At 45.3% G+C, this 25,818-nt stretch overlaps 1 protein-coding gene across 2 annotated transcripts in view; it reads right to left on the bottom strand.

Annotated features, from left to right (window-relative positions):
- The window catches only part of GALNT14 (polypeptide N-acetylgalactosaminyltransferase 14), a 417,279-nt gene extending 397,011 nt beyond the window's left edge, over positions 1-20,268 (bottom strand). For both annotated transcript variants that reach the window (XM_044292046.1, XM_044292047.1), the window contains exon 1: positions 19,924-20,268. In XM_044292046.1, the coding sequence (XP_044147981.1) occupies positions 19,924-20,088 (165 nt within the window). In that variant the 5' untranslated portion in view covers positions 20,089-20,268. The remainder of the gene's footprint in view (positions 1-19,923) is intronic.
- Positions 20,269-25,818: the final 5,550 nt, after the last annotated feature.

Below are 25,818 nucleotides of genomic sequence, written 5' to 3'. Positions count from 1 at the left end.
CAGAACAGGAACTTACACAGCGTTTTCAGAGATTGAACAAAACCAGTGACTGTCTCAAGCTGGACAATAAAACTGCTACATTAGTTTTTGTTTCACTTTTTGTTTCCTACATGTCCCAGGCCACCAGCGATGTTGATCTCAACCCAAGTTAGCACCTTCTTCCCCAATGGATGTATACTGAACTACACTTCTACTTATTTCTAATTTATAAAGTATTTAAAGAAAAAAAAAACGATAGAATTTTAGATTATAAATTAATGTGATGCTCCAGATCTGTCTGACACAACACTGATGGCTGTTACAGGCATAGGAATTTAGGTATGCTTTTATTTTTGGATCCACTGGGGTGGGGAGGAGGGGCAGTATTAATCGGCAAAAACTGTTAAAAAATCATTATAATATTAAAGGTGGGGCTGTGATACACCAGATGCAACTATCAATACTGTGAACGGTGGCTCAGTGGTTAGCACTGGTGCCTTGCAGTGCTGGAGTCCTGGGTTCGAATCTGACCAAGGACAACATCTGCATGGAGTTTGTATGTTCTCCCCGTGTTTGCGTGGGTTTCCTCCCACACTCCAAACACATACTGATGGGGACCTTACATTGTGAGCCCCATTGGGGACTCCGAGGGATGATAATGTCTGCAAAGTACTGTAGAATATAGTAGCGCTATATAGGTGCGTAAAATAAATACATTTTCGGGGATCTCCACAGGTCAGTCTCATTTTATATAAACAAGATGAGAATTACTGGAGTTAACATTAGACTTCAAATAATATGGGTCACGGTGTATGCAGATTTATGTATGAGAATATTTATCTGATATCACCACAGATCATTCACATCTTCTTTGGGGAGTATGAGAATGACTGGAGGTATTTTAGACTTTGGGAGATATGGGAGAGTCATGTATGAGAATACATCATACTCCATATCTGGTGTCACCAACATTACACTTGGTATACGGTGGGGACATGGGGTGTGAAGACTTATGTATAGCAAGAACAAGACATTTTAATGTTGCACATTATGCAGAATGTAAGAATGACCTAAGTTAACTTTAGGCCTGACATAAAGTAATTTGCCGACATGGGGTATGGGGATTCATGTATGAGGTTACCTGGCGTCACCGCAGATCATTCTCATTTTATATACACGAGATGAGAATTACCAGAGTTAATATTAGACTTCGTATAGTACAGGTCACGGGGTATGCAGATTTATATATGAGAATATCTGGTGTCATCACACATCATTCACACTTTCTATGAGGAATGGCAGAATGACTGGGGGTATTTTAGACTTTCCATAATATGGGGAGATGGGATGTGGAAAGTGAGGTGTGAGAAAGACTGGTGCTCAGCAAAGGACATTCTCACATATGAACAATATGAGAATCACAGGAGGTTATTGTAAACTTATGTACACATATGGGGCATAAAAAATGAGGCAAGGGAATGTCTGCTGCTTTTTAATATAGGGATATCAGGTGTACAGACTGATGCATTAGAATATACAGTATCTCACAAAAGTGAGTACACCCCCTCAGATTTTTGTAAATATTTTATTATATATTTTCATGGGACAACACTGCAGATCTGACACTTTGATACAATGTACAGTAGTCGGTAGGTGTACGGCTTGTATAACAGTGTAAATTGGGTGTGCCCTCAAAATAACTCAACACACCGCCATTAATGTCTACACCGCTGGCAACAAAAGTAAGTACACCACTAAGTCAAAATGGTCAAATTGTGCCCAAATAGCCATTTTCCCTGCCTGGTGTCATGTGACTTCTTAGTATTACAAGGTCTCAGGTGTGAATGGGGATCAGGTGTGTTACATTTGGTGTTATCGCTCTCACACTCTCTCATACTGGTCACTGGAAGTTCAACATGGAGCCTCATGGCAAAGAACTCTCCGAGGATCTGAAGAAAATAATTGTTGCTCTACATAAAGATGGCCTAGGCCAGGCATGGCCAACCTGCGGCTTTCCAGCTGTTGTAAAACTACAACTCTCACCATGTCCTGCTGTAGGCTGATAGCTGTAGACTGTCCGGGGATGATGGGAGTTGTAGTTTTGCAACAGCTGGAGAGCCTTAGGTTGGCCATCCCTGGCCTAGGCTATAAAAGATTGCCAACACCCTGAAACTGGGCTGAAGCGCGGTGGCCAAGACCATACAGCGGTTTAACAAGACGGGTTCCATCAGAACAGGCCCCGCCACGGTCGACCAAAAAAGTTGAGTGCACGAGCTCAGCGTCATATACAGAGGTTGTCTTGTCAAAATAGACGTAAGAGTGCTGCCAACATTGCTGCAGAGGTTAAACCGGTGAGGGGTCCGCCTGTCAGTGCTCAGACCATACGCTACACACTGCATCTAATTGGTCTGCATGGCTGTCGTCCCAGAAGAAAGATGATGCACAAGAAAGCCCGCAAACAGTTTGCTGAAGACAAGCAGACTGAGGACATGGATTCCTGGAACGTCATCCTGTGGTCTGATGAGACCAAGATAAACTTATTTGGTTCAGATGGTGTCAAGTGTGTGTGGCAGCAACCAGGTGAGGAGCACAGAGACAAGTGGGTCCTGCCTACAGACAAGCATGGTGGTGGAAGGATCATGGTTTGGAGCTGCAAGAGTGCTGCCGGCTGTGGGGGGCTACAGGTCATTGAGGGAACCATGAATACCACCATGTACTGTGACATACTGAAGCAGAAAATGGTCCCCTCCCTTCAGAAACTGGGCTGCAGGGCAGTACTTCAACATGATAACGACCCCAAACACACCTCCAAGACGACCACTGCCTTGCTAAAGAAACTGAGGGTAAAGGTGCTGGACTGGCCAAGCGTGACTCCAGACCTAAACCCTATTGAGCATCTGTGGGGCCTCCTCAAATGGAAGGTGGAGGAGCGCAAGGTCTCTAACATCCACCAGCTCAGTGATGTCATCATGGAGGAGTGGAAGAGGATTCCAGTGGCAGCCAGTGAGGCTCTAGTGACCTCCATGTCCAAGAGAATTAAGAGCAGTGCTGGAAAATAATGGTGGCCACACAAAGTATTGACACTTTGGCCATTTTCACTTAGGGGTGTGCTCACTTTTGTTGTCAGTAGTTTAGACAATGATGGCTGTTTGATTAATTATTTTGAGGGCATGCCCAATTTACACTGTTATACAAGCTGTTCACTGACTACGTTACATTGTATCAAAGTGTCAGATCTTCAGTGTTGTCCCATGAAAAGATATAAAAATATTTTCACTTTTGCGAGATGCTGCATGATGTCATCACAGGTCATTCTCACATATGAAAAATCTAAAAATGGCTGGAGGTAAATTTACACTTGCTATAATGTGGGTACATGGGGTTTGCAGAGTGATGTATGAGCTTATCTGGTGTCACCAACATCAGACTTGGAATCATTTGGAGATATGGGGTTTAAAAATTGATGTCTAGTTTCAGCACAGGACATTCTTATATTGTACATAGTGCAGAAAGTGAGAATGACTGACGTTAAAGGGGGTCTGTACCTTTTTATTACTAATCCTTTGGATAGATCATCGGCATCTGATCGTGGGGGTCCCCTGCAGATCAGCTGTTTGAGAAGACAGCAACGCTCAGAGAAGTGCCGTGGCCTTGTCGTTATTTCCTGCAGTCCTGTGACGTCACGGCTATTATCACTGGCCGCTGTGCAGCTCCGTCCCATTGAAGTAAATGCTACTGCGAGCGACGCTGCCTTCTCAACCGTGCCATAATGTGGGGAAACAGGTTGTGAAGGTTGATGTATGAGAATGTCTGGTGATCATGACAGGTCATTCTCAAGTTGTATGAAAAACAATGTAAGGCTGCTTTTACATCTGATCCTAATGGATCTTATTATAGTTAATGGGGTTTGTTAGGCTCCGCAATTCTGTTATTTTCCTTCTTCTGCTAAAGAACGGAAATAATAGGTGCAAATGAGAAAGCAGCCTAAGAATGATTGGAGGTATCTTTACAGTTGCTATGCGTTGTGAAGACTTATGTATATCTGGTGGTCACCACAGGTCATTCTCATATGAGCAAAGAGGTAACTTTGGAATTGCCATAATTTGGGAAAATGTGTTGTCAAGATTGATCTATGAACATTTCAATGACAATGTATGAACAACATGAGAATGACTGAAGTTTAATTTAGCCAGAGTATGAGGACATGGACTGTGAATGTTCATGCATGAGAATATCCGGCTTGTCATTCTCACACTAGGACCTGTCATAACTGCAAAAGAGCCATTAGATCCGCCCAGATTGTTGTATTTCCGTGCGGCTTTTTTACTCCCCATGTCAGTCATACCTCTCGTGACCATAACACGTAGGGGCAACAACATTAGTTACAGAACATACATTTTTGGCACGTAAACCAATAACCATAACATTTCTCGATATATATCCGAGCTTTAATTCTTCGTGTCCCCTCAGCGCCCGTGATACAGTAACGAATAAAAAGGACTAGTTAATGCCGCTCCTTCCAGAACACAATCCGTTCTTTTTTTTACCACGATAATAGAAGACAGGAGAACACAGAAAATGACTCGTATAATAAATGTCAAATGCAAACAGTAAAACCACCTAACAAGAAAAAAAGAGAAGACAGGGAAGGAAAACAAATAAAAAAAAAAAAAAAGGGAAAAGCGCAAAGACAGCGGCGGCATCGTAAATCCAGGTATTCTAATTACCGACCCACTAAACGACCTAGAGGCAGACATGGATGAGGGGTAGGACGGCACGTCTTCCTCAGTCGGGAGACGGTATTGTAGCGGAGGTAATGGAGGAGATTGAATTGTTAATTGGCGCTTTAATGAAATGCCGCCTGCATCTGTTATACACACATTAATAAATAACTGATTTGCCAAAGGATAAACTGAAAATGATAATGAAGGCTAATTACAGATAGGTTACAATAGTCAGTCACACCTGGGAGTACACTGCCGGCTTAAAGGGAAACTGTCAGCAGGAAATCCAGTGTCGGCTCTGCTGAACGTAATGACAGCTATCAATTAGCGATCCTTTGTTTCATTTTGGAGCATAGCCACATGCAAATAAGCATTTAAGTGCACCGAGGGCCGGCCGGAGCTCCTCCTGCTTCCTGTGTCAGCCCCTCCCTCTCTTTCTTAATTGACAAGGCCAGGTCCCTGCGCAAACATCTAGTCTAGGCCTATCAATCAAGAAGACGAAGGAAGGAGCTAGCAGAGGAGCAAGGGTGCACAGATTGGCCTGGGTCCACCCTCGGTGCACTTAACTGCTCATTTGCATATGGTTTAAAGGTAATTTTTCTCCAAAATGAAGCAATGGATTACTAAGTGAAAGGTATCATTACAGTCAGGGCTGAGCTAGCCCTACAAGGCGGTGTGCCGGATGTAACCGTGAATTTCCTGCTGACAGACTCCCCAAGTTTCCTGCTACTGTCTCTTTAAAAAAAAAACAAAAGGAAACATGTATTAAAATGTAACAAAATGTCAATTTTTTTTTTGCCTGGTCGTACAGCTTACGCCTCATGCACACGGCGGTATGTGCAGGGATACCTTCTGAGTAGCACCTTCCTTTTTCCGGACCCATTGACTTCAATGGTTCAGTGGTTATCATTTGGGCTCGGAGTATAGCCTCTTTCACACGACCAGTATGGCTTTTTCAGTGTTTTGCGGTCCGTTTTTCACTGATCCGTTGTTCCGTTTTATGTTTCCCTTGTGTTTCCGTTCAGTTTTTCCGTATGGCATATACAGTCTACAGTAATTACATAGAAAAAATTGGGCTGGGCATAACATTTTCAATAGATGGTTCCGCAAAAACGGAAAGGATATGGAAGACATACGGATGCATTTCCGTATGTGTTCCGTTTTTTTTGCGGACTCATTGACTTGAATGTAGCCACGGAACGTGATTTGCGGGCAATAAAAGGACATGTTCTATCTTTCAACGGACCGGAAATACGGAAACGGAATGCATCCTTTTTTTTTGTGGAACCACTGAAATGAATGGTTCTGTATACGAACCGTATACAGAATAAAAAAAAACGGTCGTGTGAAAGAGGCCTATAGGACATGTTCTATCTTTTTGCAGAATGGACATACGGATGATGAAAGCACATGGACCATACCTGTGCCTTCCGCATCCGTATGTCCGTTCCACAATAATATGGAATATGGACCGCAGACCCATTGAAGTCAGTTTTTTGGACCGCAAAATGGCCATGGTCGTGTGCAAGAGGTCTTAAAGGGTAGGTATACACTGTGACTTCAGCCATGACACGGATTGCAACTAGACAGTGAATGGGGTCATGCAATGACCCAAAAGTCATAAGAAATCCAAACCTGACGGATTCCTACACCTGTTGGCCAGCGAGAGCCTCAACTTTCAGTTCGCTCCGAGAACCTATTCTCTCTCACTAGATGCAATCCATGCAGGAAAACACGTGAGGAATGCATTACTCATATGGCACCAGGACTGGCACCATGTCAGGAGGTCAAGAAAAGTTGAGTTATTAACTGGTTCTCAGGTAGAAATCTGAGGAGCTCTTTGCGTGTTGAATATTTGCAAATTTCCAGTGGATTTGCTGGTTGTTTGCAACAGATGAAGCCCTCCAGATAATGACCACGTCACAAGACAAGTAGCCAGAGTGCCAGATAGCATAATGTTCCTCAAGCTAGCATACAAACAGGTTCTTCACCACCAGGTGTGCTGGGTTGACCTGCTGATGACCTGGCCACCGACACTTTACGGAAATTCTTCCTTATCACCAACCTTAGGTCGGCTTTAGTTTCCAGATCGGTGCCAGAGATGTCTCACCTTGTATCTTGACTTCTGGTGTACGATGGATGGATGGAGGTAAGATGCAGGTCAAGTGCTGTATGATTTAGAGGTTAGGGAATTTGAGCTTAGGGTAGGATCAGAGACCACAGCTGTCTTCTATGGATTGCGTTAAAAAAACGTGTAAAAAAGCGTATTTTGATTAATACCACCCTGAAGTGGCTGAGGGGCTAATGGCTGATAACAGAGAGAACAAGAGACCTCAAGATTCAACATCAGTGACTACCGACCAGGACATGCTCTGAATCTGCTACACTGCAAGAACAGAAGAACCCGTGATGACGTCACCTTCATGAGGTCAGTGCAGGAGGGGGCGGAGCTTGTCAGTGAAGAGGAGAAGTGGTGGAGAAGGATCTGTGATGACATCATGTGACACGAGGGGGAGAACTTTGTATGGGAGAAGAAAGTGGAGAAGAGAAGGATTCAGTGTGAGAGCAAGAGAAATGCTGGGAGTTTTAGTTCTCTCCTCCTATACCGCTCCTTGTAATGTCCTCTGATATCACCTAACAACAGCCTGGACATGTTGGGAGTTTTCTCCTCTTATACCTACTCCCTGAAATGTCCTATATCACATAATGGCCTAGACATGCTGAGAGTTGTAGTCCTCTCTTCTTATACCTATACCTTATACAGGGAAGTATTATAGTAGTGATATTCTTGTACACAGGGGCAGTATTATAGTAGTTATATTCTTGTACATAGGGGGCAGTATTATAGTAGTTATATTCTTGTACATAGGGGGCAGTATTATAGTAGTTATATTCTTGTACATAGGGGGCAGTATTATAGTAGTTATATTCTTGTACATAGGAGGCAGTATTATAGTAGTTATATTCTTGTACATAGGGGGCAGTATTATAGTAGTTATATTCTTGTACATAGGAGCAGTATTATAGTAGTTATATTCTTGTACATAGGGGGCAGTATTATAGTAATTATATCCTTGTACATAGGGGGCAGTATTATAGTAGTTATATTCTTGTACATAGGAGGCAGTATTATAGTAGTAATATTCTTGTACATAGGAGGCAGTATTATAGTAGTTATATTCTTGTACATAGGAGCAGTATTATAGTAGTTATATTCTTGTACATAGGAGCAGTATTATAGTAGTTATATTCTTGTACATAGGAGGCAGTATTATAGTAGTTATATTCTTGTACATAGGAGGCAGTATTATAGTAGTTATAGTCTTGTACATAGGAGCAGTATTATAGTAGGTATATTCTTGTACATAGGAGGCAGTATTATAGTAGTTATATTCTTGTACATAGGAGTAGTATTATAGTAGTTATATTCTTGTACATAGGAGCAGTATTATAGTCGGTATATTCTTGTACATAGGGGGCAGTATTATAGTAGTTATATTCTTGTACATAGGAGGCAGTATTATAGTAGTTATATTCTTGTACATAGGGGGCAGTATTATAGTAGTTATATTCTTGTACATAGGAGGCAGTATTATAGTAGTTTTATTCTTATACATAGGAGCAGTATTATAGTAGTAATATTCTTGTACATAGGGGGCAGTATTATAGTAGTTATATTCTTGTACATGGGAGCAGTATCATAGTAGTTGTATTCTTGTACATGGGAGCAGTATCATAGTAGTTGTATTCTTGTACATAGGGGGCAGTATTATAGTAGGTATATTCTTGTACATAGGAGCAGTATCATAGTAGTTATATTCTTGTACATAGGGGGCAGTATTATAGTAGTTATATTCTTGTACATAGGGGGCAGTATTATAGTAGTTATATTCTTGTACATAGGGGGCAGTATTATAGTAGTTATATTCTTGTACATAGGGGGCAGTATTATAGTAGTTATATTCTTGTACATAGGGGGCAGTATTATAGTAGTTATATTCTTGTACATAGGAGGCAGTATTATAGTAGTTATATTCTTGTACATAGGAGGCAGTATTATAGTAGTTATATTCTTGTACATAGGGGGCAGTATTATAGTAGTTATAGTCTTGTACATAGGGGGCAGTATTATAGTAGTTATATTCTTGTACATAGGGGGCAGTATTATAGTAGTTATATTCTTGTACATAGGGGGCAGTATTATAGTAGTTATATTCTTGTACATAGGAGGCAGTATTATAGTAGTTATATTCTTGTACATAGGAGGCAGTATTATAGTAGTTATAGTCTTGTACATAGGAGCAGTATTATAGTAGGTATATTCTTGTACATAGGAGGCAGTATTATAGTAGTTATATTCTTGTACATAGGAGTAGTATTATAGTAGTTATATTCTTGTACATAGGAGCAGTATTATAGTAGTTATATTCTTGTACATATGAGCAGTATTATAGTCGGTATATTCTTGTACATAGCAGGCAGTATTATAGTAGTTATATTCTTGTACATAGGAGCAGTATTATAGTAGTTATATTCTTGTACATAGGAGCAGTATTATAGTCGGTATATTCTTGTACATAGGGGGCAGTATTATAGTAGTTATATTCTTGTACATAGGAGGCAGTATTATAGTAGTTATATTCTTGTACATAGGGGGCAGTATTATAGTAGTTATATTCTTGTACATAGGAGGCAGTATTATAGTAGTTTTATTCTTATACATAGGAGCAGTATTATAGTAGTAATATTCTTGTACATAGGGGGCAGTATTATAGTAGTTATATTCTTGTACATGGGAGCAGTATCATAGTAGTTGTATTCTTGTACATAGGGGGCAGTATTATAGTAGGTATATTCTTGTACATAGGAGCAGTATTATAGTAGTTATATTCTTGTACATAGGAGCAGTATCATAGTAGTTATATTCTTGTACATAGGGGGCAGTATTATAGTAGGTATATTCTTGTACATAGGAGCAGTATTATAGTAGTTATATTCTTGTACATAGGAGCAGTATTATAGTAGTAATATTCTTGTACATAGGAGCAGTATTATAATAGTAATATTCTTGTACATAGGAGCAGTATTATAGTAGTTATATTCTTGTACATAGGGGGCAGTATTATAGTAGTTATATTCCTGTACATAGGAGCAGTATTATAGTAGTTATATTCTTGTACATAGGAGCAGTATTATAGTAGTTATATTCTTGTACATAGGAGCAGTATTATAGTAGTAATATTCTTGTACATAGGAGCAGTATTATAATAGTAATATTCTTGTACATAGGAGCAGTATTATAGTAGTTATATTCTTGTACACAGCAGGCAGTATTATAGTAGTTATATTCTTGTACATAGGAGCAGTATTATAGTAGTTATATTCTTGTACATAGGGGGCAGTATTATAGTAGTTATATTCCTGTACATAGGAGCAGTATTATAGTAGTTATATTCCTGTACATAGGGGGCAGTATTATAGTAGTTATATTCCTGTACATAGGAGCAGTATTATAGTAGTTATATTCCTGTACATAGGAGCAGTATTATAGTAGTTATATTCTTGTACATAGGGGGAGTCAGAGTCCCCCTGTGATCAGCTTATTGTCCGGTGTCATTTCTAAGAAATAGAGACTGTCCAAAGCAGAGAACCACAGTCACTTTTACCATGCACATTACGAGTCTATTTCCTAACCAAAGCAATGAATTTCTCCCTTTTCCACACAACCTGTCCTTTAGTCATCAGAAAGTTATGCTCTCAGCATTTTTTTGTACTGCAGTGTCAGAAGCTTCGCTGAATTCGCATGAAGCAGAAGACAAGTCGGGAACGGATAAGAAGACTCCTTGTGTCTTCCTGTACATGTTTGGATAGCACTTGACAACATAATCGCACTCGCAGGCGCACAGGGTCTCTGGGTGCCTCATTCATCACTTATACATGAACTTTATATTTACAAAATCTATTTAAAAATAGCGAGACGTGCAGCTGAAAAACCACCGCCGCTCACAGCGAGATAAAAATACGCAGCTTCAAAGTAAATGTGTGAAATCTTCGCTCCATCGCTGAAGGGCTATGGAAATGTTTTAGTGATCATTATACCGAGTATTCTTTTGACGGTCACCATATGGAGCAGGTTTCATCCCAAAGACACTGTACCTCAAGTGGGGCACTCTAGAGAATAAAAAGAAAGTTTTTTTTTACATTTTTGGAATGTTCTCTTTAGTCGTCTATGGAAGTTCCTATTGCCAGGCCTGGGCTGATCTACTGTAAATGGCTCCAAAAGTGTAAACATAAAATCTACCTGTCGAGACTGCGCTAATTCTACAAGCCAGAAAGCTATTGAGGATGATAATTTGTTATTGTTTTCCCCCAAAAGTGAGGGAAAAGTGGCATTGTGTCTTATAGTCCGAATGCTAATAACTGCTTCCATTATAGAAGCAGCCATCAGCATGCGGGAGGCGTGGGGAGCAGTGAGAGAAGCCCTGTGCGGCGGTACTCATCCTCCTTGGTCTTTATCCAGGCTCCACTCTGCACTGTGTCCTGACCGCGTGCAGCATCATGACGTAGTGCACATAGGCGCGCACTATGACCTGACGCTGGGTGACGTTAGGTCACAGTGCAGCGTGGGCTGGAAGAAGACCAGGGAACGGCGAGTGAATGGCAGCGCTGTCCGGGGCAACGTCTGATCTGAGGTCTGATGGGGGTCTGAGCTGAGGCTGATGAGGGTCTGAGCTGAGGCTGATGGGGGTCTGAGCTGAGGCTCATGGGGGTCTGAGCTGAGGCTCATGGGGGTCTGAGCTGAGGCTCATGGGGGTCTGAGCTGAGGCTGATGGGGGTCTGAGCTGAGGCTGATGGGGGTCTGAGCTGAGGCTGATGGGGGTCTGAGCTGAGGCTGATGGGGGTCTGAGCTGAGGCTGATGAGGGTCTAAGTTGAGGCTCACGGGGGTCTGAGCTGAGGCTCACGGGGGTCTGAGCTGAGGCTGATGGGGTCTGAGCTGAGGCTGATGGGGGTCTGAGCTGAGGCTGACGGGGGTCTGAGCTGAGGCTCACGGGGGTCTGAGCTGAGGCTCACGGGGGTCTGAGCTGAGGCTCACGGGGGTCTGAGCTGAGGCTCACGGGGGTCTGAGCTGAGGCTCACGGGGGTCTGAGCTGAGGCTCACGGGGGTCTGAGCTGAGGCTCACGGGGGTCTGAGCTGAGGCTCACGGGGGTCTGAGCTGAGGCTGATCGGGGTCTGAGCTGAGGCTGATTGGGGGTCAGATCTGAGGCTGATTGGGGGTCAGATCTGAGGCTGATTGGGGGTCAGATCTGAGGCTGATTGGGGGTCAGATCTGAGGCTGATTGGGGTCCTTGGGGTCTAATCCTAGGACTGATGAAGAATAGGGGTCTGATTTGGGGGTCTGATGAGGATTTGGGGTCTGCTCTGAGATCTGATGAAAAATATTATATTTCTTAGGCTACTTTCACACTAGCGTTCGATCGGATCCGTTTGCATTACCATGAACAAACAAAAAGAAAATAATTTTTTTTTTTTTTTTTTGTTCATGATAGTGCAAACGGATCCGTTTGCACTTTTACATTTAAAGTCAATGGGGGACGGATCCGTTTGAAAATTGAGCCATACTGTGTCAACTTCAAACGGATCCGTCCCCATTGGCTTACATTTTTCCGTTTTGCGGTCCGTTTTTTGCGTTCCGTATACGGTCCGTATACGGAACCATTCATTTCAATGGTTCCGCAAAAAAAACTGAGTGTGTTCCGTATGCATTCCGTTTCCGTATTTCCGTTTTTCCGTTCCGTTGAAAGATAGAACATGTCCTATATTTGGCCGCAAATCACGGTCCGTGGCTCCATTCAAGTCAATGGGTCCGCAAAAAAAAACGGAACACATACGGAAATGCATCCGTATGTCTTCCGTTTCCGTTCCGTTTTTTCTGAACCATCTATTGAAAATGTTATGCCCAGCCCAATTTTTTCTATGTAATTACTGTATACTGTATATGCCATACGGAAAAACGGAACGGAAACGGAACCACAACGGAAGCAAAAAACGGAACAACGGATCCGTGAAAAACGGACCGCAAAACACTGAAATGGACATACTGTAGTGTGAAAGAGGCCTAAGTCTGGACGGATCCGTTTGCCTCCGCACGGCCAGGCGGACACCCGAACACTGCAAGCAGCGTTCAGGTGTCCGCCTGCTGAGCGGAGCGGAGGACAAACGGTGCCAGACTGATGCATTCTGAGCGGATCCGTATCCACTCAGAATGCATTAGGGCCGTACGGATCCGTTCGGAGACGCTTGTGAGAGCCTTCAAACGGAACTCACAAGCGGAGCCCCGAACGCAAGTGTGAAAGTAGCCTTATTTTACTCCTCCAAATCCTAAGTGTGTCTTATATTCTGAAAACATATGGTATACCATAAAACACACTTTTTACCCCCAAAAGTGAGGGAAAATGGCAGTGTGTCTTATGAAGCAAATACTAATAAGCATTTTGCCTATGAAAGCGCCCATCAGTACACAGGAGGACTGGGGAGTGGTAGATATAGCACACCTGGTGCCGGCTTTACTCGCTACTCTCCGGCCTTCTGCTAAGCCCCTCCCTACATCCGCGCTGTGTCCTGACCCCATAAAGGAAGCGGGTCACAATGCAGTGCTGCAGAAAAAGCTTGCTGGATCTCCAACATGGAGGTGCCATCTGGAGCAGGAGCTATAAGGGCTTTTTAAAATTTGTTGTCTAATCTGAGATCTGATGAGGGTTGGGGGTCTGGTCTGAGGAAAAATATTTTTTTCCTCCTCCAAAACCAAAATGTGTCTTATGGTCAGGTGTGTCTCATAGAGTGAAAAATCCGATAAATTACGTACTGATACAAATCACTGACAAAGTAGCCACTGGAACAAACCTGGCGCCATTTGTCTTTCCTATTCTGTCCCCGGTAAACTTCTTTTTCCTTTCCTTATTTGCAGCTTAAGCCGAATTTCACAAACATGATTTTTTTTTTTCCTATTGATTTTATTTCACGAGAGATGCAATTATGCTGAAAGTGGCAGAACATTACGTAAAACGTGATAAGACGTCTGCAGAATACCAGATAAAGTGCCGCATGGGTGATATTTTCAGGGAGCTACAACATGAAAGAGACAAGAGATCACATGGAGAACTGATGCTTTCGCTTTGCTTCTTTTTTTTCGTACTGTAAGTGCTGAAAATAAAATGCGCACAGATCATTCCGTTAAAGGCAAGACTCTCCCCCCTAATGACTTTCTCTTTATTCCTATGGAATATTTGCCTTCCTGAGAAGCCGCTATAACTGGGAAAACTAAAATGAATTCCCGGTATTTAGTGTTTTTGCTTTTTTTACACCCATGCAGAAAAACAGGCGGATACAGTACATCTTCTGTATAGCAACAATCAGACCGGAACAGTTTGGACATTTTTGAGAAAAAAAAAAAATAATATTTAAAATTAATGGGAGTGTGTCACCAAAATATGACGTTATACACCACCTACATAAAGTATGACTAAATTAGGCATATTTCAGACGCCGCTATCTGCAACTTCGCCCCTGCTCACGCTAAATGTAAGACGGCTCGGAAGCTGGCGCTGGATGCGCTGAAGTTGTGTCGAGGTCGGCGCCTCTTCATTACTTCGGCGGATCCACCGCCAGATTAGGGCTTTATTTAGGCCGGCGTCTAAAACACCAGTCTTAATAAATGCCCCCCGTAGTCTAAAAAGTAATGGAATCTGTAGATTCATATCTGGTGCCGAACCCTTGTATATCGGACGCCATGTCTCATCATGAAATCAATACCTGGTCTCAAGTCTACTCTGCGGGTACCTGGTGGCAGCCAACTATCTGCAACCCCTACAAATCTAGAGGCAATGCTAATAATTAAGACTAAGCTAATATAGTATATGGATCACATGTAGTACTAAGGCTACTTTCACACTCGCGTTTTGTGCAGATCCGTTCAGATAATACGACCGTCTGCATCCGTTCAGAACGGATCTGTTTGTATTATCTTTAACATGGCCAAGGCGGATCCGTCTTGAACACCATTGAAAGTCAATGCAGGACGGATCCTTTTTCTATTGTGCCACATTGTCTCAGAGAAAACGGATCCGTCCCCATTGACTTACATGGTCCGTTTCGTCAGACGGACACCAAAACGCTGCAAGCAGCCTCCAGAGCGGAATGGAGATGGAACGGAGGCAAACTGAGCGGAAACTTATCCGTTTTGGGCCGCGTGAGAGAGCCCTGAACGGATCTCACAAACGGAAACCAAAAGGCCAGCGTGAAAGTAGCCGAAGTCTAAAACCCCAAAACCTTCCATATCTGGTGCCAAGTCTAATTTGTAGAACTATATCTGGTCAAAGCCCCAACATGAAATCCTTACATATCTAGAATCTTCGTATATCTGGTGCCAAGTCTACAAACGAAAACCTTGCTGATCTAGTGCCAGGTCTAATTTATAGAGCAATACCTGGCGCCAAGCCCGATAGGCAGACTGTTAGGCCCCTTTCACACGGGCCAGTATTCCGCGCGGATGCGATGCGTGAGTTGAACGCATTGCACCCGCACTAAATCCCGACCCATTCATTTCTATGGGGCTGTGCACATGAGCGGTGATTTTCACGCATCACTTATGCGTTGCGTGAAAATCGCAGCATGCTCTATTTTGTGCGTTTTTCACGTAACGCAGGCCCCATAGAAATGAATGGGGTTGCGTGAAAATCGCAAGCATCCGCAAGCAAGTGCGGATGCGGTGCGATTTTCACGCACGGTTGCTAGGAGACGATTGGGATGGAGACCCGATCATTATTATTTTCCCTTATAACATGGTTATAAGGGAAAATAATAGCATTCTGAATACAGAATGCATAGTAAAACAGCGCTGGAGGGGTTAAAAAAAAAATTAAAAAAATTTAACTCACCTTAATCCACTTGATCGCGCAGCCGGCATCTCCTTCTGTCTTCTGTGCTGTGTGGAGGAACAGGACCTGTGGTGACATCACTACGCTCATCACATGGTCCGTCACATGATCTTTTACCATGGTGATGGATCATGTGATGACCGGAGTGACGTCACCACAGGTCCTGTTCCTGCACACAGCACAGAAGAGATGCTGCCTACGCGATCAAGTGGACTAAGGTGAGTTAAATTATTTTTTTATTTTTTTAACCCCTGCAGCGCTATTGTACTATGCATTCTGTATTCAGAATGCTATTATTTTCCCTTATAACCATGTTATAAGGGGAAATAATACAATCTACAGAACACCGATCCCAGACCCGAACTTCTGTGAAGAAGTTCGGGTTTGGGTACAAAACATGCCGATTTTTCTCACGCGAGTGCAAAACGCATTACAATGTTTTGCACTCACGCAGAAAAATTGCGCATGTTCCCGCAACGCCCGTCTGAAAGAGGCCTTAATCAGATAATAGTCACCACCCAATGATGACTTATGGTTGGACGCCAGGTCTAATGATCTGTCCTGCGGGTTTGGACCCCAGGTGTATCACGTGTGTTTCCATCTCTTTGTAGATATTCGATTCCTCAGGTCATAGGCCCGAGACACTACATCACTCATCATCTTGGCAGCGTCTCCCTCTAGTCCTCTTAATGCTGTGGTTGCTAATCATGGCTCTCGCTGATGAAGCCAAATCAAAGGGAAGAAGCCATCAGATAATGACAGTTAGACCTCGACTTGCAGACATCACCCCCCCCCCTCCGATCACCGCCTCCGATCACTGGCAAAGTGCAAAACACTTTAACCGCGCGTCTCGGATTGTCTAGTGTTGGTTTAATAAAACTCCTAATTATACAGAAGTGCTTGAGAAGAGGCGGCTTCCTTCAGCAATTTCAGGGGATCCAGCCAAATATACATTATTCATCAACTCGGAAGCTGCATCCAAGATCTGCGGCAGTTAACTCCTTCACCGCCGCCTGGCACTGACTGGGGAGCAGGTACAGGTGGTGACACCACTCCGCAGAAAGAGGGACGCCAGATGCTGCTGTCAGCAATTTCAACATCACTGCGCCGCCTGGTCTGTGCGTTCATCAGGAAAGCTGAAAGATCCGTCTTAGGCTTATGGCGCACGAACGTGTGCGCCCGGTGGCCGTATTGCGGATCCGCAATACACGGGCACCCATTCACTTCAATGGGTCCGCAAATCCGGAGATGCAGAATGGTGCGTAACGAAAGCGAACCCTACGGAAGCACTACAGAGTGCTTCCGTGGGGTTTCGTCCCGTACTTCCGTTCCGCAAAAAGATAGAATATGTCCTATCTTTTTGCGGAATGGCCGGATCGCGGACCCATTAAAGTGAATGGGTCCGTGATCCGCTGCGGCTGCCCCATGGTGGGTGTTTGTGCACAGCACGGCCACGGGGCGCACACGTTCGTGTGCAAGAGGCCTTAGGGTACTTTCATACTTGCGGCAGAGGATTCCGGCAGGCAATTACGGACACAAACGGATGGCATTTGTCAGACAGATCCATCTGACAAATGCATTGAAATACTGGATACGTCTCTCTGGTGTCATCCGGATAAAACGGATCCGGTATTTATTTATTTCACAGATTTAAAGGTCTGTGCATGCGCGGACCGGAAGAATCGATCCGTCAATACGGCGATTTTATACATTTCAATGAAATTAATGCTGGATCTGGCAGGTGTTCAGGATTTTCGGCCGGAGAGAAAACTGCAGCGTGCTGCGGTATTTTCTCCATCCAAAAAACGTAAGAGGGACTGAACTGATGCATCCTGAACGGATTGCTCTCCATTCAGAATGCATTAGTTTTTTTTTCCGGTATTGAGCCCCTGTGACGGAACTCAATACCGGAAAAGAAAAGAAAAACGCTAGTGTGAAAGTACTCTTAAGCTACATGCACACAACCGTATGTGTTTTGCGGTCCCGCAAAAAAAAAAACGGATGCTATTTGTTTTGGTTTTTTGCGGATACATTGTAACGATGCCTAAAACGGACATACGGATGCAGACAGCACACCATGAAATGCGTCTCACTATGTCCCATGTGGGGCTGAGGAGATTTCATCCTAAAGGGTTACGTGTGGAGTTTGGTGGAGGAGAAGTTATGGTTGAGGCAGAAGATTTTCAAGGCTCAATTAGTGCATTTCATATGATATATACTGGAAAAATACAAAAAACATCAAGAACATCGGCCGTCGGGTCCCACGCACCGTATCCAGGGTACGCTGCAGGACACCGGCCCGTCCAGACCTCTCACAGAGATTACTCATCACCCTGAGCTCCTACTAGAGAATGCGAATAGGTCCTGGACTCTGAGCAGTGGTGCGGATATAGGGAGAACAGAGGGGCCCCGGCGCCGGGCACTGCAAGGGCCAAGAGACGTGTGACTTGCATCAGGACCCAGAAGCTTCAAACTCTATCTCTGATCCTGGACCGTACTACCACCAAGAGCCATCTCCAAAATACAGACAGAGGACATGATGACCCATATTGATATATAGGGGAGAAGTACTCAGAACATATACGGGAGGGGTACTCGGTATACGTAGGGGAGGTACTCTATGCTGACACTTGGGGTACAGGACAACGACACTGACACTCGGGGTACAGGATAGCGACGCTGACACTCGGGGTACAGGATAGCGACGCTGACACTCGGGGTACAGGATAGCGACGCTGACACTCGGGGTACAGGATAGCGACGCTGACACTCGGGGTACAGGATAGCGACGCTGACACTCGGGGTACAGGATAGCGACGCTGACACTCGGGGTGCAGGATAGTGACGCTGACACTCGGGGTGCAGGATAGTGACGCTGACACTCGGGGTGCAGGATAGTGACACTGACACTCGGGGTGCAGGATAGTGACACTGACACTCGGGGTGCAGGATAGTGACACTGACACTCGGGGTGCAGGATAGTGACACTGACACTCGGGGTGCAGGATAGTGACACTGACACTCGGGGTGCAGGATAGTGACACTGACACTCGGGGTGCAGGATAGTGACACTGACACTCGGGGTGCAGGATAGTGACACTGACACTCGGGGTGCAGGATAGTGACACTGACACTCGGGGTGCAGGATAGTGACGCTGACACTCGGGGTGCAGGATAGTGACGCTGACACTCGGGGTACAGGATAATGACACTGACACTTGGGGTACAGGATAGTGACACTGACACTTGGGGTACAGGATAATGACACTGACACTTGGGGTACAGGATAGTGACACTGACACTTGGGGTACAGGATAGTGACACTGACACTCGGGGTACAGGATAGTGACACTGACACTGGGGGTGCAGGATAAGGACACTGACACTCGGGGTGCAGGATAGTGACGCTGACACTCGGGGTGCAGGATAGTGACGCTGACACTCGGGGTGCAGGATAGTGACACTGACACTTGGGGTGCAGGATGGTGACACTGACACTTGGGGTGCAGGATGGTGACACTGACACTTGGGGTGCAGGATGGTGACACTGACACTTGGGGTGCAGGATGGTGACACTGACACTTGGGGTGCAGGATGATGACAATGACACTTGGGGTACAGGATGATGACAATGACACTTGGGGTACAGGATAGTGACACTGACACTTGGGGTACAGGATAATGACACTCGGGGTATAGGATAATGACACTGACACTCGGGGTACAGGATAGTGACACTGACACTTGGGGTATAGGATAATGACACTGACACTCGGGGTACAGGATAGTGACACTGACACTTGGGGTATAGGATAGTGACACTGACACTTGGGGTACAGGATAATGACACTGACACTCGGGGTACAGGATAGTGACACTGACACTTGGGGTATAGGATAGTGACACTGACACTCGGGGTACAGGATAGTGACGCTGACACTTGGGGTACAGGATAGTGACGCTGACACTTGGGGTACAGGATAGTGACACTGACACTTGGGGTACAGGATAGTGACACTGACATCTGGGGCTCCCTGCTGCACCCCAGGACACATAATGGGGTCTGTCAGTGGCCCCAGGGTCTTCCCCCCACGTGCCGCCTCCACCTGTACCGTCTGCCTCCGGTAAGTGAATAGTTAAGCGGTAACTTTCCGCTGCTCGTGTGCACGGGGTATTATCGGGGTATTATCTGACAGGGGGCGGCCCGGGGGTATTATCGGGGTACTACCTGACGAGGGGGGGCGGCCCCCGGACTCGTGCCCGCACTTTCCCTGGGGGTCTTACCTTGGTCTGCTCCCCCTCAGCTTCATCCTCGGCTTCTAACTTCCTCCTGCCCCCCAATAAGAAGATGAGGATGGCGATCCACACCAGCCCGATGAGAGACAGGACCAGCCTGCGTGCCATGCGCCTCATAGTCTGGGGGGTCCTCATCAGGATCGGGGGGATCATCGGAGCCGCAGCCGCTCCCCCGGAGTCCCGCTCCTCCGCATGTGTCCCCCGCAGTCTCCCCCAGGCCTGGCCGCGGGTCCCCGGGTCCTTTCTGGGTGATGTGCACAAGCGGCAGAGACCGGAGACCCCCGGAGCAGCCAGCGATCCTGTGCCCAGCACCAGCACACAGCCGCCGAGTGAGGAGCGCGGCGTGGAGGGAGCAGCGCGCCCCCTGGTGTCCGCCGCCTCCTCCTGCAGGGCACTGTCTGCCTCACTCCGCCTGTCCACCTGCCCAGGTGAGCGGCACCGACAGAGGAGGGAGAGGGGGCACAAACAGGAGAGGGGGGCACAGGCCGGGGAGGAAAGGGAGGGGGGCACAAACCGGGGAGGAGGGAGAGGGAGCACAAACCGGGGAGGGGGGGGCACAGGCCGGGGAGGAGAAGGGGGCACAGGCCGGGGAAGAAGGAGGGGGGCACAAACCGGGGAGGGGGGGCACAGGCCGGGGAAGAAGGAGGGGGGCACAAACCGGGGAGGGGGGCACAAACCGGGGAGGGGGGCACAGGCCAGGGAGGAGAGGGGGGCACAGGCCGGGGAAGAAGGAGGGGGGCACAAACAGGAGAGGGGGGCCCAGGCGGGTGGGCACAAACCAGGGAGGAAAGGGAGGGGGGCACAATGTACCCAGTTAGTAATAATGAAGGTGACAGAGATAATAGGTGTATAGATAGGAGATAGATAAGGCAGCCTCTCCACAGTATAACAATGCACTGAGTCATTTCTAGTTTTTGCGGCCCCATTGAAGTAAATAATACAGTCCGCAAAAAGAAACGGAACAGACATGGACAACAAAAAAATACATTCTTGTCCATGAGCCCTAAGGCCCAGTTCACACTTCAGTTATTTCCATCAGTGATTGGGAGTCAGACGCCCAGAAGAGGTGCAGATCTTTCCCTTAGGCTGGGTTCAGACCTGAGCGTTCACGATGGATGCGCTCTTTATGCGCGATTGTATGCGCGTTTACAATCGCGGCTCCGGAACAAGCGAACGCCCATTGTCGCGCGTTCCCGCTGAAGTCTATGTACGGGAACGCGCGACAAGACGCCCCAAAGAAGCTCCTGTACTTCTTGGGGCGTCGGGCGTTTTACAGCGCGATCGTACGCGCTGTAAAGCGCTCAGGTGAGAACCATTCCCATAGGGAATCATTGGTTCTTGCCTGTTGAGCGTTTTACAGCGCGTAGGAACGCTCAGGTCTGAACCCAGCCTTACACATGAGGCTTCTCTACTGGTTTTGGCTCACAATAAAGCCTCATGCACACGAACGTATATTCTTTCCGTGTCCATTCCGTTTTTTTTTTGCGGACCGTATACGGAACCATTAATTTCAATGGGTCAGCAAAAAAAAACGGAAGGTACTCTGTGCATTCCGTTTCCATATGTCTGTATTTCCATTCCACAAAAAAAATTGAACATGTCCTATTATAGTCCGCATTACGGACAAGGATAGGACTGTTCTATCAGGGCCAGCTGTTCCGTTCCCTAAAATATGGAATGTACACGGACGTCATCCGTATTTTTTGCAAATACGTTTTTTGAGGACCGTAAAATACATACGGTCGTGCACATGAGGCCTAAAGCCTCATTCACACGTCCGTGTCCGTGCTCAAATCCGTGAGCAGGTGGTCAGTGATGCCTCCGTGAAGTATCCGTGTTGGGTCCGTGGGTCCGTTTTTTGCTGTCCATGTTTTAACTGACACTGAACAGCTGAAAAATAATTTTCAAAGCATCTCTTCTTAATGATCCATGAAACACGGAGGCAACACGTATGGCATCCGTGTTGCATCTGTGGTTTTTCATGGACCCATAGACTATAATTGGCGTAATGGATCTGCAAACATGGATAAAATAGAGCATGCATCCGTGCTAAAAAAAACGGACTTAAAAAACGGTGCTAAAAACACTGATGTCTGAATACACACATTAAAGTGAATGGGGACGCGCGCTGTCCGTGAAGAGCACTGACATGTGAATGAGGCTTTACTGATGGAAATAACTGAAGCGTGAACTGGGCCTAATGTGTCATCTCTACATTACATTAGACAGATATGAGATGCTGGAACGGGCGCAGGGCAAGTACGGATTTTCACCTAGGTCCCGAGACCCCCTTTAACCTCTGATGTCCACGTCCATTGTAATAATGTTATAGAAAAATATGAGATAGATATCAGTGATGAGCGGCAGGGGGCAATATTCGAATTCGTGATATTTCGCTAATATTTGGGTGAATATTCGTCATATATTCGAGAATTCGTGATTTTCTCATTATTTTCTTGATTGCGAAAATTGACAATTGGAAAATTCATGTAAAAAAAATCTGCTATACGAAAATTTGCGGTCAACACTACTACTAAAAGATATTGCAGCCTTCTCATTGGCCCACAAGCAAGAAGCAGTGAGGGATCATGGGTACTGATGAAAAAAAAATCTTGAATAATGGCGATTACGAAGATATAGCACTATATTCTAGATATTCGTGAATTCTCGAAGTGGCAATATTCGCGAATAAAATTCTCGATTAGAATATTCAAGATCAACACTAATAGATATGAGATAGATGACACCGGCTGACCTGTTACATGTGCGCTTGGCAGCTGAAGGCGTCCGTGTTGGTCCCATGTTCATATGTGCCCGCATTGCTGAGAAATATGATGTTTTAATATATGCAAATGAGCCTCTAGGAGCAACGGGGGCGTTACCATTACACCTAAAGGCTCTGCTCTCTCTGCAACTGCCGCACCCTCTGCACTTTGATCGACAGGGCCAGGCATTGTGAATGTCATCAGGCTTGGCGCTGTCAAAGTAAAGAGGGTGCGGCAGTTGCAGAGAGAGCAGAGCAGAGCCTCTAGGTGTAATGGTAACGCCCCCGTTGCTCCTAGAGCCTCATTTGCATATATTAAAACATCATTTTTTTCCTCAGCAGTGCGGGCACATATGAACATGGGACCAACACAGATGCCTTCAGCTGCCAAGCGCACATCTAACAGGTCAGCCAGTGTCATAGGGACAAAACTGCTGACAGATGCCCTTTAACCAGAACAATACCATATACCAGCGATCGGCAACCTTCCGCACTCCAGCTGCTGTGAAACTACAACTCCCAGCATGCAAATATGCTCTGCTGTTCCTCTAACTCCTATAAAAGTGAATGGAGCATTCTGGGAGCTGTAGTTTCAGAACACCTGGAGTGCGGCAGGTTGCTGAGATGATATAGCTGCTGTGGGGCCCTTGGAGAAGGGGGCCCAGCACTGGCTGGTCCCATCTCCCTTGCTATGGGGTGAGGGATCCCTAGTGCAGGACTTCCCTCTGTATAGGCAGCAAACAAGGGAAGGAGGAAGTGGCACAAGAGTCAGGGAAACAATATGGAGGGGAATAATGGAAAACACCCTTGACCCTGGGGCGTCAACCCCGGCACCATAACGGGGGGGGGGGACCAATTAAGTGTAGTTATTGGGCCCCTCTGCTGCTATGATCCAAATGAATACATGACAGCACAGACTTAAAAAGAAAATCATCTTTTTGCTGCTTTCCTTCCTGCAGGGACGGGCGAGGGGTCAGGAGGCTGCCAGAGAGCCCCTGATGTCTGTAATCATGTCTGAGGCCCGCGGTGCGGGGCGAGTGGATTTATGGCTCCCACATCAGTGATTCTGGGGATTAACTAGAATATATTTAAGCCGAAGATGATTCCATCGGAAGCGCTGACACCTTCACTGCCATTCTCTGCATCCGACTGGCTAAACCCATCCCATGGGAAGACATACGGAAGAAGAAACTACTAGACCATCATATAGATGTAGCAGAGCCGAGCGTGCTATCAGCACAATGCATAGGCTGCAGTTTCCTCATTGTATCAAATCCCAAACCTGCAATCATTCTGATACATTGTATCCCTCACCTCAACAGCTTCCAGATGCTTGCAGGGAGTGAATTGAATTTCAAAGTCTAATATCCATATAGGGGTTTCTTGCAGCTGAAGGTTTGCTTCAATTGTATCCAGTTAGGATAATACTATAGGAGCTAAGGCTACTTTCACACTTGCGTTCAGAGCGGATCTGTCTGGTATCTGCACAGACGGATCACCTCCTATAATGCAAACGATGGTATCCGTTCAGAACGGATCCATTTGCATTATATTTCAGAAAAAAATCTAAGTCTAATTTGTACTCAGACGGATCCGTCCCCATTGACTTGCATTGTAAGTCTGGACGGATCCGTTTGGCTCCGCGAGGCCAGGCGGACACCCTAACGCTGCAAGCAGCGTTCGGGTGTCCGCCTGCTGAGCGGAACGGAGGCCAAATGGAGCCAGACTGATGCATTCTGAGCGGATCCGCATCCACTCAGAATGCGTTGGGGCTGGACGGATCCGTTTGGGGCCGCATGTGAGAGCCTTCAAACGGAACTCACAAGCGGAACCCCGAACGCAAGTGTGAAAGTAGCCTAAGCCGGTTGGACCCTAGACGGATACATTGTAACAGAGATTTATGCTTCTATATAGTGATATGGAGCATGCTGGTATAACCTGGGCATCTCCTGTATATAATTATATATGTACAGCTGGTATAACCTGGGCATCTCCTGTATATAATTATATATATACAGCTGGTATAGGTTATACATCTTCTTGTATATAGTGATATGGACCATGCTGGTATAACCTGGGCATCTCCTGTATATAATTATATATGTACAGCTGGTATAACCTGGGCATCTCCTGTATATAATTATACATGTACAGCTGGTATAACCTGGGCATCTCCTGTGTATAATTATATATGTACAGCTGGTATAACCTGGGCATCTCCTGTGTATAATTATATATGTACAGCTGGTATAACCCAGGCATCTCCTGTATATAATTATATATGTACAGCTGGTATAACCTGGGCTTCTCCTGTATATAATTATATATGTACAGCTGGTATAACCTGGGCATCTCCTGTATATAATTATATATGTACAGCTGGTATAAGTTATACATCTTCTTGTATACAGTGATATGGACCATGCTGGTATAACCTGGGCATCTCCTGTATATAATTATATATGTACAGCTGGTATAAGTTATACATCTTCTTGTATATAGTGATATGGACCATGCTGGTATAACCTGGGTATCTCCTGTATATAATTATATATGTACAGCTGGTATAACCTGGGCATCTCCTGTATATAATTATATATGTACAGCTGGTATAACCTGGGCATCTCCTGTATATAATTATATATATACAGCTGGTATAGGTTATACATCTTCTTGTATATAGTGATATGGACCATGCTGGTATAACCTGGGCATCTCCTGTATATAATTATATATGTACAGCTGGTATAACCTGGGCATCTCCTGTATATAATTATACATGTACAGCTGGTATAACCTGGGCATCTCCTGTGTATAATTATATATGTACAGCTGGTATAACCTGGGCATCTCCTGTGTATAATTATATATGTACAGCTGGTATAACCCAGGCATCTCCTGTATATAATTATATATGTACAGCTGGTATAAGTTATACATCTTCCTGTATATAGTGATATGGAGCATGCTGGTATAACCTGGGCTTCTCCTGTATATAATTATATATGTACAGCTGGTATAACCTGGGCATCTCCTGTATATAATTATATATGTACAGCTGGTATAAGTTATACATCTTCTTGTATACAGTGATATGGACCATGCTGGTATAACCTGGG

This window comes from Bufo gargarizans, chromosome 4 (assembly GCF_014858855.1).
Source record: "Bufo gargarizans isolate SCDJY-AF-19 chromosome 4, ASM1485885v1, whole genome shotgun sequence".
Taxonomy (NCBI): domain Eukaryota; kingdom Metazoa; phylum Chordata; class Amphibia; order Anura; family Bufonidae; genus Bufo; species Bufo gargarizans.
This window is presented reverse-complemented; position numbering and strand designations above follow the sequence as displayed.